The sequence below is a fragment of the Canis lupus genome, chromosome 7 (genome assembly GCF_003254725.2).
Source record: "Canis lupus dingo isolate Sandy chromosome 7, ASM325472v2, whole genome shotgun sequence".
NCBI classification, from domain to species: Eukaryota; Metazoa; Chordata; class Mammalia; order Carnivora; family Canidae; genus Canis; species Canis lupus.
The window spans coordinates 41061533-41081226 of record NC_064249.1 but is presented as its reverse complement, the minus strand read 5'-3'; the positions used below and the strand labels follow the sequence as shown (position 1 = coordinate 41081226).

General features: G+C 54.5%; 1 protein-coding gene across 8 annotated transcripts in view; it reads right to left on the bottom strand.

The window, feature by feature from the left end:
• Positions 1-3499: 3499 nt before the first annotated feature.
• IQGAP3 (IQ motif containing GTPase activating protein 3) overlaps positions 3500-19694 on the bottom strand; it is a 38192-nt gene continuing 21997 nt past the window's right edge. For 4 of the 8 annotated variants that reach the window (XM_049112532.1, XM_049112537.1, XM_049112538.1 and 1 more), the window contains 19 exons: positions 18263-18346; positions 18019-18090; positions 17848-17917; positions 16528-16730; positions 15689-15847; positions 15302-15465; positions 14740-14964; positions 13753-13893; positions 12949-13033; positions 12313-12545; positions 11933-12065; positions 11735-11837; positions 11047-11173; positions 10103-10190; positions 9334-9546; positions 8519-8685; positions 8172-8273; positions 7664-7772; positions 5912-6610 (listed from right to left, as the gene is read on the bottom strand). In XM_049112532.1, the coding sequence (XP_048968489.1) occupies positions 6497-6610; positions 7664-7772; positions 8172-8273; positions 8519-8685; positions 9334-9546; positions 10103-10190; positions 11047-11173; positions 11735-11837; positions 11933-12065; positions 12313-12545; positions 12949-13033; positions 13753-13893; positions 14740-14964; positions 15302-15465; positions 15689-15847; positions 16528-16730; positions 17848-17917; positions 18019-18090; positions 18263-18346 (2592 nt within the window). In that variant the 3' untranslated portion in view covers positions 5912-6496. Of the gene's footprint in view, positions 4213-5271; positions 5770-5911; positions 6611-7663; positions 7773-8171; positions 8274-8518; positions 8686-9333; positions 9547-10102; positions 10191-11046; positions 11174-11734; positions 11838-11932; positions 12066-12312; positions 12546-12948; positions 13034-13752; positions 13894-14739; positions 14965-15301; positions 15466-15688; positions 15848-16527; positions 16731-17847; positions 17918-18018; positions 18091-18262; positions 18347-19694 lie in introns of those variants that run through there. The other 4 variants (XM_049112534.1, XM_049112533.1, XM_049112535.1 and 1 more) reach the window with 4 other exon arrangements.

The window sequence follows — 19694 nt, the reverse complement described above, 5'->3', positions numbered from 1 at the left end:
GCCATTGGCCAGCCATACTTTTGGGACATGTGTGTTCCTTGTGAAGAGAGGAGTCTCCGTCTGCTGCCCTGGTGGAAAGGCAAAGGAGTGCTTCCGAAAGGCCCACAGGGTAGTTGGCCCCAGGACATGTACCCCTGCCTCTCCCCTCTTTCTGTTAATTGGTACAGATTTTCTGGACGTGAGGCCACATGTAGAAAAATCCTTTATAAAGCGCACACCCTTTGATGCAGCAACTTCCCTTTTAGAAATATCGTCCAAGAAAATAAACAAGGGCAAAGATTTAGGTGTGAGGATAAATTAGGAAGTAATCTCTGTGAGCAACAAAACGTCGGGCTCAGGAAATTCAGCAAACAGGGAGCTGGGGTGAGGGTGCCCCGTGGTTTGTTAGAAGTGGAGTGACCTGACCTGGGAGAGATGGCAGTCTGACCCCTCTGGGGACTCTGGTACCAGAAGCTGGTGGCAGTCACTGCAGGGTGCTGCCAGCGAGTGATTCAGCCCCAACCAGCTTCCCTTTCTGGGTGCCGCCCTCAGAATTCAAGTTCCCACGGACCAGAGGAAGGAAGTCCCAAGCCCACGGTCCTGGGCAGCTAGAGGCAGATCCGCCAACTGTCACCCCCACAGTTGTGTGGAGGGAGGGAGATCTGTTCCTCAAAGGAAGAGACCCAGAGAGGACAATGCCAACAGGCAACCGCCACAAAGGGTATGTCACACAGCATTCTTCTATGAGAACATAGACCATCCAGGGGCACCTGATGGCTCTGGTGGTGAAATGTCCCTTCGGCTCAGGTCAGGTTTCCAGGGTCAAGCCCTACATGGGGCTCCCTGCTCAGCAGGCAGCCTGCTTCTCCCTCTCCCTCTGCTACTCCCCCTGCTTGTGCTCTCTCTCTGTCAAATAAGTAAATAAAATCTTAAAAAAAAGTTTTTTTTTTTTTTTTTTTAGGTAAGTCTATGCCCAACTTGAGATTTAAACTCAAGACCCTAAGATCAAGGGTCACATGCCCTACCGACTGAGCCAGTCAGACACCTTTGGTATATCCCATTTAATATGAGAAGGTGTTTACAATGCAAATAGAAAAAGCAGTTTAGGGATCCCTGGGTGGCGCAGCGGTTTGGCGCCTGCCTTTGGAGACCCAGGATCGAATCCCATGTCGGGCTCCCGGTGCATGGAGCCTGCTTCTCCCTCTGCCTGTGTCTCTGCCTCTCTCTCTCTCTCACTGTGTGCCTATCATGAATAAATAAAAAAATTAAAAAAAAAAAAGAAAAAGCAGTTTATAAAATAAGATGTGTAGCACAATTCTAATTACAAATATGGTTGGAAGAAAAGACATCAAAATGTTACAAGTGGTTATTTTGTAATGTTTTTGGTTTATAAATGTTTCCTAGACTCTCTACAATGAATATGTCACTGGGAAAAAAACTCACAATTTTTTAAAAGTTCATGCTCTTGGGGCACCTGGCAGGCTGTCAGGAGAGCATGTGACTCTTGATCTTGGGGTTGTGAGTTCGAGCTCCTGTTGGGCGTAGAGATGACTCAAATAAACAAACTTAAAAAAAAAAAAAAAGGTCCTGCTCTTGGATCTAGTCATTTCTGTTCCAGCATCCTCTTCTAAGGAGGTAAGTTAGAAAGCTCTTGGACACAGACAGCCATTACCGACTTTAATAGTGAAACTGCAGGCAGCCGCAGAACATTGCAGTGATGTTAACTGCATTAAATACGTGGGACCCATTAGAGACATGAGTGTTTTTGAAGAAATTTTACTTTTTCATATTTCTGCATAGGCTCCTCACCCAACGTGGGGTTTGAACTCATGACCCTGGGATCGAGAGTCACCACTCCACCTGTGGAGCCAGCCAGGCATGCCTGGACTGATATTTGTGTGAAAGAGCACAAAAACTAGTCACCAGAAAAATGAAATGAGAAAGACCTGTACAATATGGGCTCAATCTTTAATTTTTAGGTTCCAGGGGTGAAATAGCTGCACACTGGCAGTAGGCTTCCATCAGCTTGCTGTGTTTCTGCACGCAGCTGCTAGCAGGCCAGGAGCCACTGCTCTAGAACAAGGTACATGGCCCCCTCCCCCGGCTCCCCTGCACATGCTCACACCTCAGTTCTGGAGTGGGTGTGGGCATGCTTCCCTTCCCTGAGCGTGAGAAGCTCACTGGCAGCACAGGGCAGAAAGACATTTCCCCTCATCCCTACTCCCCAAAGGGGACCATGGCCACATTTCTCATGTGTCATTTCAAACAATGGACACTGTGGACAGCTCCTCACACTAGCACACTTGCATCTGGCTCGTTGTGTCTACAGGCGGCACAAGGTCCCATCATGGGGCCACTGAGATCATTGAGATCTACTGAGATCACTGCTGCCACACACGATACCGGACCGGTACTCTGCAGCTCTCTGCCCCTGGCCAGGTCCCATCATAGGACACGCTCCTTGCTGGATGTGTGCTTTTATCGTCTGAAAAAGTAATAATTTACTTTCTTCTTTCTTTTTAAATTTTTATTTATTTGAGAGAGAGAGCACAAGCAGCAGGAGCAGCAGAGGGAGAGGGAGAAGTAGGCTCCCCACTGAGCAGGGAGCCAGATGCAGGACTCAATCCCAGGACCCAGGATCATGACCTGAGCCAAAAGGAAATGCTTCACCGACTGAGCCACCCACGTGTCCCAAAGTAATAGCTTTCTTGAAATATAATTCACATACCAAAAAATTCATCCTTTTAAGGGATAAAATCAAGTCTGTGCTCAGATTGTGCAGCCATCACTCCTTAATTACAGAACATTTGGACCACCCCAAAAGAAACCTCACAGCCACACACTGTCACTCCATACTCCCTTTTCCCCAGACTCTGGCAACCATGAATCTTATTTCTGTCCTATGGATTTGCCCACCCTAGACATTTGTATAAATGGAATCACACGTATGTGACCTTGTGTGTCTGACTCACACTTTGCAGGTTTTCCCACTACATCCCTTCTGAGGACTGAACAGTGTCCCGTTGGTGTGGACACACCACCTTTTGCTGAGTCATTCATCAGCTGATGGACATGTGTGTACAGACTTGTGTGTGGTCGTATGCTTCCAATGTTCTTGGGTATTTATCTAGGAGGGGCAATTGCTGGCTTGTAGGTTTAACGTTTTGAGGAAATGCTAAATTGTTTTCCAAAGCGGAAAACATTTTACAACCAACTGCCCCAGCAAGTAAGAGCTCTAATGTCTCCACATCCTCACCAACCCTTGTTATTACGGGTCTTACTTTAGCCATCCTAGTAGGAGATGGTATTATCTCATTAAAATCTAATTTGCATTTTACTAATAACTAATAATGTTGAGCATCTTTTCATGTGCTTATTAGCTATTTGTATATCTTTTTGAGAAATGACCATTAAAAATTCTTGCCCATTTAATTGGGTTGTCTTTTGAGTTGTAAGAGCTCTTTATACATTCTAGAAATCAGTCCCTGATAAGATAGATGCTTTGCAAGTATCTTCTCCCTTTCTGTGGGTTTTTTTTTTTTTTTTTTCATTTCTTGAAGGTGTCCTTTGAAACATGAGTTTTTAACTTTGACAGAGTCCACTTTATCTAGTTTTGGCCGCTTTTAACTCTGGTGTCCTCAGAAACCATTCCTGGATCAAAGTCATGAAAATTTAGGTTTTCTCTAAGAGTTTTATAGTTTTGGTTCTTACATTTTGGCCTATGATCTGTTTCAATGTTTGAATATGGTGTAAGGTAGGGGGTCTGGCTTCATTCTTTCCTATATGGATATTCAGTTGTTCCAACACACATTTGGTAGAAAGACTGCTCTTTCCCCATTGAATGGTCTTGGCAACCTGCACTTGTTTTTGTTGTCAAATTGTCCTCCAACGAGATTGCACCCCGCACCCCCCGTCCTCGCCCCATAGGAGATAAATGCCGGTGTCTCAGATTGGCCCTCCACAGTTAGGAAGACACTAAGAATTGACATTCGTCAGGGACCATCAATAGGTTGAGCAGTAGGCCTCAGAGAGAGAGGTCTGAGAGCGTGCACGAAGGGAGTAGAAACGTTTCTCAGAAAAGACACAAATGTGGGCACCCCGGGTGGCTCAGCAGTTTAGCGCTGCCTTCAGCCCAGGGCCTGATCCTGGAGTCCTGGGATCGAGTCCCACGTCGGGCTCTCTGTATGGTGCCTGCTTCTCCCTCTGCCTGTGTCCCTGCCTTTCTCTCTGTGTCTGTCACGAATAAATAAATAAAATCTTAAAAAAAAAAAAAAAGACACAAATGCAGGGAAATATCAACATGGACTGGGAGGGTCTGGGTTTAGAGCCCTGCTCTGCCCTTGATGGCCTGCTGTAGCCTTGGTCAGTCACCCAAACCTGGGAGTTTCAGTTCCATCCATTACACAAAGGGAGGGGTTGCTTATCTTCATGGTACCACCCCAGCATGACAGTAGCTACCGTGACGTTTTTTTGTTATCATGGCGTTTCATTAGTGGTATATGTGGCTGAGGTCATGTGGTGGCCAGAAAGTGTCACAAAGGGACAGTGCTGGAGTGCTTGGTATGAGATTTTCAGTGATGACTGATCATGTGTAGAAACCTGGATCTACTATATGTGTCACTGTCACCCAGAGCAAGGCAGTACTTGAAGTCTTTGCGGTGACATGTCACAGGAAGGAGAGGATGTGACAGTGAAATAGATTCTGAGTGACAAGGTGAGCAGGCTGTACCCGGCAAACTTGGGGGTGCCCAGTAGGGGCTTCTTGGGAGTTGAGATGTCAGGGCAGGTGTCTGTGTACCATCCCCTCCTCCCCAGACTCTGTCCTTGTTCCCTGAGAGCAAAGAGGAAAGGAGGGGGGCTTTTGTCATGGAGAAGAGATTTTGATCAGAGCGCACAAGCTACAATATACCTAAGGTGCTGCGGTAACAGCACCTTTGGTGTCACAGAAGGAAGCCCAGGAAGAGAACCTGTTAGAAATGTGTGCAGAGTGGGCTGGGCAGAACTAGGACTGGTTTCTCCTCCTGTCGGTTTTGTCTTCAGAAACTGGCCACTGTGCATCAAAACCCAAGCATTCCTGCCTCCTTGCTGTCCCCTGGGGGAGGAGACAGAGGAGTGCATGCCACATCTCATCCAGCTTTTAGGAGCAGCCCAGGCAGGCAGAATGGCCTCCATGGGAGGCAGGTGGGCACTGGGGGGCTGCAGGGAGGACTGCCCGATGAGCTCAGGGCAGAGCTGTCCCAGAACTCAAGGTTCCACTCTGCATGAAGTGAAGCAAAAGCTGAACGGCACAGGTGGGGGTGATAGCTGTGTTTATTCAAATGATACTGGGAGCAGAGGGACAGGAGGTCAGGTGCGTGTGGGGACATGAGACACAGTGGCAGGGACAAGAATACAAATGGACTGCAATGGCTTAGAAGAGTCCACTCCAAGGGGCCAGAGTTCCGAGGGGGAAAGATGTTCTGTACCATAGGCAGTAGATTGAGTCTTAAACACACAGGGGACCTTCCCGCCCTAACCCAAGGTGCCCTGAAGTACATGGCCTGAGGCGCTGGCAGGACTGGTAGTCTGAATATGGGAAAGAACAACTCCTCTGAGCTCAAAAAGAAGAATTCAAACCATGATTAAAGCTGCACAGAGGGGATCCCTGGGTGGCGCAGCGGTTTGGCGCCTGCCTTTGGCCCAGGGCGCGATCCTGGAGACCCGGGATCGAATCCCACATCGGGCTCCCAGTGCATGGAGCCTGCTTCTCCCTCTGCCTGTGTCTCTGCCTCTCTCTCTCTCTCTCTGTGACTATCATAAATAAATAAAAAAATTAAAAAAAAAAATAAAGCTGCACAGAGACCCACCAGTGTGTGTATGGCGGGGGGTGGGGGGTGGGGGTGGGATAAATACCCTAGGGACACACATATAAAATAGACCATCCACAAAGCAATGAGATTTGAGGTTAACAGGGGTCATGTTGCCCAAGGCGCCACAGAGGATAGCAGTGTTGTCTGTCCTGGGTGTAAGGGCAGGGGCTGGAGGGCTATGAGGTGTCACAGCAGCACAGTGACCCAAGGGGCAGTGAGGCAGGAGCACCCATGCCAATGGAGTGGGAGTAGGGAGAGAAGGCTGTGTCCTGGCTTGGGGGTGTGCTGGGAAAGGGGAGGCAGAGGGGACCGGCAGTGCTTGTAATATTGGGGTGACCACTGGAGGTCATAGCAGATGCAAGAGTAGCAGCCTTCCCAGACCAAAGGGCAGGTCTGGAGTTCATATCCTACCATCTGGCTGGGAGACTGTGGGGTTCTGGGACTTAGCCACACAGCCAGACTCTGGGGTGAGGCTCCCTTTGGCAGGAGACCCTATCTGTGGCCAGGTAGGCAAGCTCCTCCCAGCTGGGGGGGGGGGAAGGGTGGGACTCCTGGTAGCTCCACCCAGTTCTGAGCCCTGGGGGCTGCAGGGAAGTATGGCAGTGAGTTAGTGTCAAGACAAGCATCCAGGAGGGTAAGAGGCCTTTGGGGAGCGCCCACCTAGTCTGTCACTGCCGCAGGAGTTTCTTGTTGAGGAGGAAGATTAGGAGGTTGACATTGACCTTGGCTTTGTTGAAGAGCTTCATAACAGCTACGCCTTCATACTGGAGCTGCAGGAGGTCCTGGGGAGAGGGGCAAGGGCGGACAGGGGTGAGGGCTCCTGGCAGTAGCCTAGCCAGTCTATAGAAGGCTATCACTCTGGAGCCTTACACACCCATCCAATGGCGTTGGCCACTGAAATCTCATTTTACAGAGGATGACACCAAGGCCAAGAGAGGCACAGTGACTTGACCACATGTCAGCTCAAGTACAACCATGGCTCAAAATCCATTTTCTTCTTCAAAAGGCCAAGAGCAGAACAGGAAGATTTGGGTTTAAAATCATTGCTTTCTGGGGTGCCTGGGTGGCTCAGTTGGTTAAGCATCTGCCTTTGGCTCAGGTCATGATCTCGAGGTCCTGCGTTCGAGCACTACATTGGGCTCCCTGCTCAGGGGGGAGCCTGCTTCTCCTTCTACCTCTGACCCTCACCCTGCTCATGTGTGCATGTGCTCTCTCTCAAATAAATAAAATCTTTTTTTTTTTAAGATTTTATTTATTCATTCATGAGAGACAGAGAGAGAGAGAGAGAGGCAGAGACACAGGCAGAGGGAGAAGCAGGCTCCCTGCAGAAAGCCCGACGTGGGACTCAATCCCGGGTCTCCAGGATCACGCCCCAGGCTGAAGGCGGCGCTAAACCGCTGAGCCACCTGGGCTGCTCCCAAATAAATAAAATCTAAAAATAAATAAATTAATTAATAAATTAATAAATTAATTTAAAAAATCACTGCTTCCCTGAATGCTGGCCTGTGATAGGCATCAACCTATGCTGGCCTGAGGCATCAACCTCAGACCCGTAAAGGGATAACGCTTCAGGGCTGTACAGAGCCCAGCATGGGCACGGGCTAGGGCTCTGAGGACTCATCCTGCTCTGACATCACCGGCCCAAAGGCACAGCCTGCAGCTTGGCAGTGGGGTCTGTGTAGGGGAACAGAGGGGCTTGGGCTGTAAGACCTCTCCACTCGACTGGGGGGAGCGGAGCTGATGTTCTGAGGCTTAGGAAGTGAAGTGGGCCTACTGTCCTCAGGCCAGCATCCAAGCCCAGCAGGTAGCTTGCGGGCCCATGAGAGGCCCCTCACCTGGTAGTGAAGCTGAAACCGCTCCATGTCCACACCCAGGAACCTGGCATTGACTTCAAACTTTCCTGCCTCATCTCCAGGGGTGATGTCAAAGATCACGTTTCTGAAGCTGTTAGGGATGGATTTGAACCAGGGCCTCTTTCCAGAGCCGCAGCCCTGCTCCTCCACCCACTGCAGCTCAGCATGACAGTGCTGTGTGTCACCGAGTCCAGACTTCCCCTCCCCACTCCCGTAGGCACAACTGTCTGTCTTGCCTGCTCGGCTCGCTGCGTATCTTCTATCTACCTGGCCCTCATCAGCTGTCGCTCCTCTAGGAAGTGTCCCCAGCATCCTTTGCCTTGGGCTGTCTTGGACTGGGCTGGGCCATGTCCACTGCCCTTAGCTTTCTGCCTGAAGGTGCCCTGTCCCCCTGCCACCCCCACTGCCCCAAGACAGGGGCTGTGCTTCTCCTCCCTCCCTACCCTGGGGCACAGCAGGGCCCGACATACTGCCCGCTAGAGACACATACTGAGAGTGGGGAAGGTCCTCAATTTCCACCAGGACCCCCTTCTCCTGGAGCTGGGCAGCAGTATAATGGAGTGATGGCTGCTTCTTCCCTTTCCCAGAAGTCCTGATTCAAAAAGGTGGCAGAGAATTGGTCTAAGTGAGTCTTCCACACCAAGGACACTGGTCCCCTCAGGGTCTGCGGGAAGGAAATCAGAGCCCAAGGACCCTCCCTGATGGACCCCAGGGCTGCCTGAGAGGCTGGAAGGCCCCACTCAGACAGGGGCCGCATTGCCCTGGAACAGTGTCCCTTTCAAACCCGGTGGAATGGGGCAGAGGTTACAGGTCACCTTGGGAGCATGCAGCACCTACTTGGCGCGGGGGGCCAGGTGGCCCAGGCAGGTGCGGATGTACTGACTGTAGTAGTCACCCTGCTCCTCATAGAAGGCCATCTTGGCATCCAGGCCCTGGAGCGTGGCCTGTAGCTTTCCCAGCTCTGCCTTCCGCCACTGGCGGTGCCTGTGCTGGCTGCAGATGTCCTGGGGTGGGAGGGCCAAGGCCAAGTGAGCTGCCTCCTTTGACAGGAGCAACTCAGGGCCTGATAAAGCCCAGGGCACCCCTAGGAGGGTCCTCAGGAGAAGCAGAAGAGGCCGGTTTCACAGCTGCTTTTCCTAGGAGGACCTCAATCTCAAGGCTCTATCCCAAACCCTCAAGGGACTTGTCCTGGCCTTACCCACACCAAGGAGTAACTGTCTTAAGGCTCCTTGTTTTTAGAAAAAAAAGAGGCGTAAGAATACGCCCTTCCCTGAGACCCCCCCCCCCTTCAGAGAGAACCCTGTGGAGGTCTGTTGGCTTCAGTAGCTGGTGACAATTTTGGGTGGACACTTGCCAGGGTGAGGCCTGCCCTCGAGGCACCTGTGTGCCTACCCCCCACCCCCCACACTTGCCTACACCCCAAGGCCTCGCTCATCTCCCCACGCACTCACCTACATCTACCCACGACCGGCCTCTCCACCTACCTCCCCCTTCCCCTCCACTCAGCTGCCTACACCCACCCACAACCTCAAGGCCTAACCCACTCTCCTACACCCACAAGCCCCGCCCACTTGCCATGCCCCGCCCCAACCTGCCCCTCCCAACCCACCCTCCCTGCCCGCGCCCCCACGGACCCCACCCCTGATAGCTACCTTGGCCAGTCCATCCACCAGCCCTTGGTAGCCGTTGCGGGCACTGACCAGCCCCAGGCCCTCCAGCTGCCGCAGGTTCCGCAGGACACGCCGTCGCTTGTCCGCCAGCGGCAGGAGGCTGTGCGCGATTAGCGAGCGGTGCCGCCGCAGGGGCTCTGGGATCTGGGTCTCACAGGCTTGACGCTGGCACATCAGCCGCTGGTGGGCCGCTTCCTGGGGGGGCAGAGGAGCTGGAGGGACCTAGCAGATTCTGCCATTCTGCCCCCCTACCCCCACCAGATGGCTCCAGGAAGAACATGGGAAGTGTAGCATCACAGACCCAGAGGGGCCTGTGAGTCACCGCAAGGGAGGAGGGGCCCATGGGGGACCGAAGAAGCCATAGCAGAAAGCCTTCTGAACCCACGCTGGTAGCCACCTCCTACTCCTGCGATGGCCCCAGGGTGTTTGGGGTGTTCCTCTCTTTTGTGCTGTTTTGGGAAGCGCCTCTACCAGCCATCCTCACGTTTTCTCAGGGAAGCCCTTGGCTTGGTCTTTGCTGCCCAATCAGATCTCTACCCACTCACTAGCTTCTCCTGCTTCCAGGCTCTGGGGCACACTCCTCCTGAAGCAGCCAGCCCTCCAGCACTCTTCAGGGTGGCTACCCAGACTGCCATTGGGCCATCCAGTGCCCAGGACAGATGTGGGGACCAGTACTGTGGTGCAGCGGGGAGCATGGACACAGTGGAGCCCCAGTGTCCAGACAGTACTCCCAAGCCGCCTGGCCACTCACCTGCTCTCTAGATAGCGGGAGGGAGAGCATCTCCTCCAGCGAGTCCCTAGGCTGGAACTGCATGATGTCAGCTAGCATCTGCTTGGTGCTGTTAGGAGCAGAGGAATGGGGAAGGGTCTGGACATGGGGCTGCCCAGGAGCTGAGAGTGAGTGGACCTCACCGCAAGTCATGGCTGCCAGGGACACTTAAGCCAAGAGAGTGAGTGAGGGAGGAAGGAGACACCAAGGTGGGCTGAGGGGTCTCTGCACATGCTGTGCTGCCTCAACCCTTCCTTCCACTGACAGCCTCCCACAAACTGTTGTCCCAGTCCTTGGGCTGGAGGATGCCCTTCCTCCTCTGGGGGAACTTCCCCAGTGCCCATGTCCCTTCTGCTGAGCCCTCAGGGCGCCTGACAGCCACCTTCCTCTTGGTGGCCCTGGCTGTGTGTTCTTGCCTGGCCCCACCCTAGAAGGCCTTGGGTGGCAGGACAAAGCTGATTACCTGGCTCACTGATTCCCTGGAGGAATAGGGGGGCTGCCCTGCTGGCGCAGGATTAAGATGGTAGCTTGGCTCCTCTTCTACCCAGATGCAGCCAGCACTGCTGGGTGCCGCCCTCCCTCTCAGAACTGAGGATGGAAGCTCCAGGCCCCTCTCCTGACCATCACTTCCATCGGGCCACTTACCCCGAGCATCTCTAAACCATAAAGCAGGGAAACCATCCCTGACCTCACAGTTGTCCCTTGGGCAAACTGGTAAAAAGCATGACAATATGCCAACATCAGGTATCACCAACATTCCAAGTCTCCCCCAGCCTTCAGCCAAAGCACAGAGCAAAGGTTGAGGGGGACACATAGGCCCGGCAAGGGCGGTGCCAGAGAAGCCTCAAGGGAGAACTGTCTGAAGACCAGGACCCCAGGAAGATGGTGGAGGGGCCGAGTCACCAGCCTAGGATGCTCTCACCCACCTCAGAAGCAGGCTCTGGGCATTGGCATCGCCGGTGTCTGTCTCCAGCCCTTCGAACTTGTTGGCGAGTGTCAGGGATACCTCCAGCTTGCTCAGGTCTAGATTCCCATCTGCAGCTACGCCCTCCCCTGAGGTGGGGCAAGAGATGTGACCGGCGTTCACAGACGGCCATGCTAGCCACCTGCTCCGTGCACCTCTGTGCCAGGAGAGGTATGTCCACACTGCCTGAGGCAGCACCCTGGCCCTCGGCCCTCAGCACCGATGGGACGGCTGTTGCCCAGAGCTCAGCCCTTGACTGACACCCTTGGCCCAGGGGCCTGGAGCTCCTACCTCCCCATTTGTCACCACCCCCACCCTGACCCCTCCTCTGCCCCTCTTGTTCCACAGCTCTTGTCAGGGGAACCCTTGAGGCTCAAAACAGACCTACATCCATCCACATCTCTCTCCCACGATTTGATCAGCCATTTACATGATAGCACTGGGTCTCCCTCCTGCGTGTCCACTTTCTTCCTATCAGCTCGTGTCCACATTTCCAACTTAGGACCAGAGGGAGGAGGGGGTGTGTGGACCGGCTTCCTGGCACATATCCCCGACTTAACGAGAATCCCAGCCAGAGCGTGCTTTCCTGCCTGTCCATCCTTCCCTGCAGGCTCCCCAGCTGGCCCCCCCTTGCCCAGCATGGTACATACCAATGAGGTCAGGGACGGTGGGCAGCTCCCCAAGGTCCTCCAGGAGCTCATGCAGGGGATCACAGTGATCGGGGGCAATCCAGTCCTGGTGCTCTAGCAATAGCTGTGGGTCGGAGGAGGCCAGCAGATGCAGGTTTCAGCAGGGCCTTCCTCCAGGTCCAGCCTACCCACCCAGTGACCCCTCGCTGTGCCCCTCACCCTGTGCGTGTTGACCAGTTCCCCGAAGGTGATGTATACCACAGGTTTGGCCACAGCCACCATGTCGGAGTACTCGTCCATTGCAAAGCGCTCTTCTGGCTCTGGGACTTGGCAGGCTCGGCACACGAACCTCCTATCTCCAGAGGAAGGGTGTGAGAGGTGGTGAAGCGGGCAGCACCCCCACATGCTGTCCCCCCACCCCTACCCCCCCCCAGGGTCCTCTCCAGCCCAACAATCCACCCTCTGGCTCACTATGCTCACTATGTGCTTTATCTGCAGACTCTGCTTCTCCAAGGACTCCAGGGAGGGAGGTGGGGCATGACCAGAGAAAGAAGAGGAGGAAGAGGGGACAGGATGGGATAATTGGACAGGACCAAGACCTGAACTTGAGGTGTGTCTCCTCCAGGTAGTCGTTTAAGGCCCGCAGATGCCGACTCTCCCCAGAGAAGACTTTGCCAGCCGCAGCATGCTGGAGGACTTGAGCCACAGCCCCAAGCGTGTGGCGCTGTGGGGTGGCCAGAGCACCACCCGCTGCCATGGCCACAATGTCGAAGGCGTCGGGGGCCACTATGGCTGGGTTCAGGAAGCGGTAGTACAGGAGGTTCCCTACCACCTGAGGGCAGAGGACACTATCCCAGAAGCGTCCTGGGATCCGCCTAGGAGGCCCCTGCCCGGCTCCCCAGCTCCCCTGGCTGCGAGGTACCACCTGAGCCAACCCCATCCTTTCATAGAAAACACCCGAGCAGGCTGGCAACCTGCTCAAGGTCACACAGCAAAATGTGAGCAGGAGTTAGGACCAGAACCCGGATCTCCTGACAAGTCCAGGGCTGTCCACCCTGTTAGCTCATGTCCTAGCTGTCTGTTCACTTGCTGGCAGGTGAGCTGGGTGGAGAATGTTTTTCCGCTTGGATTTTTACAGCATAGGTTTTTCTATTCTTTTGTCTCTGTCTGGGGGTTCACAGACACAGCAGGGCAGAGGACAGCTCTGGAGTCTGGGGAGGGCAGACAGTGCTTGCCTTGTAGACTTCGTTCTCCGAGTTGTCAGGGAACTTTTCTGCCAGAGTTGTCCTCAGGACCTTGGCCACATACCGCATCCCGTACCTGGGGACAGAGTGCATGTGCACTGCGGTCCTGCCCATCTCGGCCGGAGCTCAGTGCATGTATGCTGCCTATTTACTGGCTCAGATATGGCACACCAGCCCCCCAGCTACCTGGGTACTCATGTCAGTACCCAGGGCAAGGGCTCTGTCACCCACTAAGTTGACATGCAGCCTTTAGCCTGGCCAGTGTCCCCTGGGAACACCCCACAGCCCAGGATTCATTTTGCCTTCACCTGAGAGGCACCTTCACCGAGAGGCTATGTATCCTGGGCATGTGACACAGCCAGAACCCTGTCCCAAGGCAGCCTGGGAGACTCTGAGGACACCAACCTCTTTAGGCATCCCAGAGCACCCAGGAGGGGCTGGGCTAGGCTGGGGGCAGGAACAAAGGAGAGCAGGACACGGGGGTAGGAGTTCCAGTCCTGCCTCCAGCATGAACCAGATGGTGGCTTATACAATCCCCTCCCCTTGTGGGTTTATCTCCTGGTCTGGAAAATGGAGGCGAGCATCCCTGCCCTCTCCCTAGCTCAGGGTTTTCGTGAGAATTGTGAAGTTATGTCTGTCGAAGTAGTGTGGTATCCAAACGTGCTTGACTTTATTATCACGATTCCTATAATGGACGTGCCACCTACAAATTCAATCTCCTTCCACCTCCCAGGGTTCAGAGACAGAGGTTTACAAATCATGCTGGCCTGACCAGGGTGGGGCTGATGCACGTACGGAATCCGGTCTACAGAGGACATGATGGCGACAAGGAACTTGTCGGTCACGGCCAGGAGGCTGTGGAGGGAGATGTCCAGTCGTCTCTGGACCTCGGGGTGGCTCAAGGCCTGCTCTGGGGTGACATCATAGGGGAGGTGGCTGTGGGCATTGAGACAAAGTATCAGCCAGAGCCCCTCCCATGGTGCCCCCTCCCCCAAAGCCCCACTTCCAGAACTCTTCATCTAAAAACGGGATCCCCCTCGCAGGCGCACACATGCTAAAGGCAGCCCAGCATGCTTAAAGGGACCAGGCCAGAACAAGAGAAAGGACTCAAAGGCAACAGAGCAATGTGGGTGGAAGGTAAAGAAAGAGTTGCAGGGCCCAAAGCAAGTGGATACATGTAGGAGGGATGGACATTCTGCAGTCTGTATGAGGGCTCCTCAGGGGAGCTGGAAGCCAGGGCTGTCCTAGATCTAGTCTTTGTCAGTTGGGGCAATCGGGAAGACGGCCACAGCCTTGCACCTCCGACATAGAAGCCCACATGTCACCGGAGCAGCCACCAGTGTGAGGTGCTCCTCAGCAGCCCCACTTCTCAAGGACCTGTGCACCCAACCAATGCCTCTGCCCGAGCCCAGGGCCAACCTGGCTCTTCCACTGCCTTATTGGTCTATTCATCTGGAAATCTGAATATTCAGCTATCCCCTATCAATGAGGACTCCATATCCCAACTCCTGGCAAATCGGATATATCATTTGCCAGCAGGACATAGCAATTAGACACATTTGCATATTCATCTGTGTTCATTCTGTGTCAAGCACACCAGGTCTGGTGTCGTTTATTCCAGTTCCATGTTAATTATCAGAGGGACTATCTAGAAGGCTACATTCTTTCATCCCATGGGGCTGGTGGCAATATTCAGACACCTGTGTGCTCATTTGTATGCTGTCCCAAGGAGGCCCCAGAGCAAGCAGGTCAAAGAGAGCTCTCCCTGTGCCAGCTGCTCACCTGCGCTGTCCTGTCTGAGCCTCACTCTGGTTGATCCAGCTCTTGTAGAGGTGAATGGGGTCTGTGTGGACGCTCAGCCTCTTGTCCTCCAGCACCTCTTGGATGACTCTGCCCAGGATCTCCCGCAGGGCACTCTGGCCCCGCCCATTCCGGTAAAACCTCACCACCAGCCTCACGACTGTGGGGTTACCCGTCACCATGTCCTGGGGCTGCTCTACCTTTGACCTATGGTGCAAGAAGTCATGGAAGTTAGTGTCTCGCCCCGTGTAGGACAAATCGCTGCTTTTCCTTTTGGAGATTTTGGTTCTTCGAAGCCTATTCTGGTAACCTCCTAAGACTCATCCCGACAGCGCAACCTCAGCTGTGCACTAACCCCTCTGCCCACATCCCCCCTCCATTCTGTCCTTAGAGACATCCTGCGGGCGCTCCTTGTGAGCTGGGAGAAGAGGCCTTCTGGTTCCATTTCCACCCTCAAACCTCAGCAGACTGTCAGCTGGTGAAGGAGCCAACAGTGGCCTCTCAGCCTGCTCCCCTCCCGTCCCTCTGGACATGGGAACCCTACCTGATCTCCTCCTGGAGCATGGTCTTGAACAGCTGCAGCAGCAGGTAGGCCTCACGGCGATTGGAGGCATAGTTGTACAGGCTGAAAATCACAGACTCCATGAACTTGGTGGTTTTGTTCTGTGGCATGTGGAAGGTCAGCTTGGCCAGGTAGATAGGCTGGGTCTACAAGTGACAAGAAGACAGGAATGGTTTCTGCCGGGCCTCGAGGACCAGCGAGTGAACAAAGAGAGGCTCTCCTGATGGGAACCTCTTCGGAGGACTGACAGGAGGGGCAAGAGGAAGGGGCATCTGGGGTCGAGGCATTAGGGCAGGGGAAGGACACTGTGTGCAGAGAAAGGCCCTCCGAGGGTAGTGAGGTCCTCTCCTCCCACAGCCTTCTGTTCACCTGCAGCAGGTAGAAGAGATGTTGGTAAGCTTCTAGTTTCTGCCTTTTCTCTTTGCTCAGCGACTTCAATCCCTTCTGCTTGTCCAGAACCATCATGCCCGACAGCTGCTCCTTATTCTTCTTGGTCAGCTTCTTGCAGTGCGAGACCACCTCCTGCAGGTGCAGGGAGAGCGGGCCAGTGGAGTGCAGACCATGTGGTCAGAGTCAGTGCCTCAAGGGGCCAGGCTTTCGGCCGTTCCAGGCATTCGTGGCACATGAGCCGAGAGAGAGAGAGAGAGAGAGAGAGAGAGAGAGAGAGAGAGAGAGAGAGAGAGATGGTTCTACAGTGTGGCTCCCCCTCCCCACAACCACCTCCGCTTTCACAGGGTGAGTCCCTGCAGAGAACTGGGTTGCCAGGCCCTGACGTTGGGTCTGTGGGTTTTGCTACCATTTCTTCTGAGACTGCTGCACTTGCCTGAGCTGGAGCTGTCACACTACCACTTCTACTCATCGCTGCACCTTTGTGTGGACATTCAGTCTGAGGAGCTTTTGTGTCTACCTCTAAGCTGGCCTGGCAAAACATACCCTCTGATTATTCCTGTTTCCCAAGGAGGAAACAGACTTAGAGATTAAGTGGGCAGCTTGCAGCCCCATCACAAGGTAGCAGCAGAGCTGGGCTCCCTCATTTCATAGCCAGGGCTCTTTTGGCCCTGTCACCTGTCCCCCGACAGAGCACCACTGGAGCGAGGACCTAAGCCAGGTAGTAAAATCCAGACAGGCAGAAATTACCGTAAGCAACCAGGACAGCCAGCACCACCTCCCAGAGGATGTGCTGGTGGCGGCAGGCCCCTCACCTGCAGGGTGATCCGGTTCTTTACCAGCAGGCCAATCTTGATGTCCATGAGGTCAAGGTCCTGCTGCAGCTGCTGGTTGGACCGGATCTTCCTGACCACCTCCTCCTGGAGCTTCAGCAGCTCTGCCTCCACCATGAAGTCCTCCTGGCTTTGATTCAAGAGGTGGGCAAATCTGCACACCACGCTGACAGTGGGATGGGGTGAATGGACTGGCAGGACGGGAAGAAGCGTCAGGATAGCCGCGTCCTCAGAGGCTTCCTCACCAGCTTCCTGCCTGTTACCACCTCTTGGTCCCTGTCCTGCTTGAGGCCAGCAGACCTGCAACACCTAGCCCTTTAACTGGTTCTGCTTGTGGCTGGGGAGTGGTGGGCTGCCTCTAGGCCTGTCCTGTCCCCACACCAGGGCCCTAGCTCCCTCTGACAGACCCCCCTCCTCAGATTGGCTGCATGCCCGGTCAGAGGAACAGACAGCACCCCCATGGGCAGGACAGGCACAGAGGGGATGGGGAAAGGGAGAGACCAAGGTGCAGGGCGTTCTATTGAAAGCCCAGGAGTGTCACCTCGGGCCCAGGAGGGAAAGGGCCCACATCTTCCAGAACTGGAGAGCTGGAGACAAACTTGGACGTGGATGCAAAAAGGAGGACCTCCAAAGCTGGGCTCCCGGACTTTAAGAACGGGAGCCAAGAGTGGCCCAGTAGGACCTCTTTGAGGCTTTAGATGTGCAGCCCCCTGTGAGGACTAGGGGGCAGGCGAGGGGCACCACTGGGTGCTGGCACTCAGGTCCCAGCACACAGAAAGCTTCATGCACACTGGCCCTCATGGGCTGGAGCTGGTGCAGCCCTAGGCCGCAAGATAAGGCTGGCCCTCTACGGAGAGAAGACCCTTCCCTTGTTTGCATTGGTGGGTAGCAACAGGAAGATGATATAAGCCTGGGACAGCAAGCACCTGGCGAGGGAAGCCTTCAGGGTGACCGGGTTGGCTGTTACTGGGGTGGGCGGGGGCTTTGGGAATAGCCCCCATTCAACGATGTTCCTGCACAGATGTCTTAGCTCCTGTCTCTCCCACCATACTAGGGGACCCCCAAAGGCAGAGACATATCCTCAGTCCCACAGGCACCCCAGGTCCTGAGGCACGCACAAGGTTGAAGACATCACCTGTTGGTGAGGGAAGGGGCTGGGAGGACAATTTCTCCAAAGCCCAATTTTGTAACCATGGGCTGGGGTGGCTCCCTTGCCCACTCCCTTTGACTATCGAAAGCCATGGCTCGCACAGAGGAGGGAGACCCGGCAGCTTACTCACAATGAAGAGAGGAGACCAGGCAGCGTACCTAACACCCTGTAGTCATCCCGGGCCTTCCAGGCTCGGAAATATGCCTGGATCTTCACAATGGCGTTAACCTGGCATGAACACAGGTGGGGAAAGGCTTGCTGACTGCCCTTTGTTCTGGTCTCCTGGGTGGAGGCTGGGCACGGGGACGGGGCAGCAGCAGGACACTCACATTCTTCTGGAAGTATCCCAGACGTCTCCGGTATCGCCTGCAAGCTGCCCACATCCGGACCCAGGCCTGGATCTGAGGACACACATTATCTCAGAGCTCCAGGCTCGGGGCCTGGCCCTTGGACCCGGGCCAGCCCAGCTGTCTCCAGAGGTGGCGAGGTAAGAGGACTAACAATTGTTCCCAGGGGGCCCTCAGGAAATAGCACTGCCCACCCCCACCCCCCACCCCAAGCTGTGGCAGCTACCTTGATGACAGCATCCAAGTTTGCTCTGAAATACTGCAGACGTTCCAGGTATGTCTTCCGCTGCCTGTAACCCCGCCAGTGAGCCTGTGTGCCAGGAGAGAGGACAACCCCTGTTGGTCCCTGCTGGCCGGAGACCGTCTAGGGGAGCAGGGCAGAGGAGGCAGAGGGGAAACCTGTTCTCAGAGAACATCTACCCTCATGGGGAAACCAGATATCTGCACCAGCCAAGCATGCTCTCTGCCACTCTCCCTGGTCCCAGCACACACACATGCACACACAGCAATCAAACACATGCACTCAAGCTAACACCTCCTCATGAAAACCCAACGGTAAGACACAAGCTTAAAGATATTGGTGAGTCTCCACATATTCACCAACTTCACCAGAGCGTGCACTATATCCCCCCTCAATGTACTCACACGCTCCATTGTTCCTCACACACAGGGGCATGGGTGGAAGGCATGTACAGGTGCAGAATGGTGCACCTCTGCCAATGCCACGTGGGCTGCAGGCCACAGAGGCTCCCCTCGCCCACACTCCTGTTTGCCAAGCCAGCACCCCCTCCCACACCCGCCCATCCACCCTCCCTCCATGGTGCCCCGGCCCTGGCTGGTCCACGTGAAGGGCTAGAGTGACTGGCTTCTCTGTAACCACACCCTCTCTGGTCTCTAAAACGAACCCGAGGGCTTCCTTCCTCCCATTAGAGGCCTCTCCCCTTTCACAGAAGCTCATGTAGCTGTTTTCCTAAAGTATCACCTTGACTACAACTCTCAGCCCCAGCGCTTCCAGCTCTCAACCCATCTGACCCCACATGACTCTCCACTGGTTCCTTAGCGACTTGAGCCACATCAGACATTGCACTTTCTTCTCTGAACCTTTGTTTATGGCCTTTACCCTGATTCCCAGCCCTTTCTACCCCTGAAATCTTTCGTGTCATTTAGGACCCACGTGAAACATCTCCTGGATGCTCAGGCCTGGACAATTCTCCAGCACGGAATCCGTAATGGGCTGGTGTGTCCAGAGCATCTCCTTTTGACCAATTATCCCCCCAGCCCTTCCTAAAGCCAGCTCTCCTGGCTGGGCTCCACCCCTGGGGCTAACCCTGTCACTCTGTTGAGCCAGGATGTAAGAGGCAGTGTGCCCTCAGGACAGCAGCTGTCCCCCCTAGTCTGGAGACCAGAAAGACCCACCCCCCGCCTTCCCTCAGCACAGCTTCGTCTCCTTCTCCAGGGGCAGGCTGTCCCTCTGGACAGCTGCTGCGGTGAGGAGTGGAGGAGCCCCTCTCGGCTCTTCCCCCAGCAGCCCATACACAGCTCCCCCTTAGAGAAGAGGCCTTCCAGTCTGGACTGGTCAGAGGTCAGGACTTGATCTGAGGGTTCAGCTAGGCTCAGAGCTTCCAGGAGAGGTTCAAGTCTCAGCACACCCCAGCAGC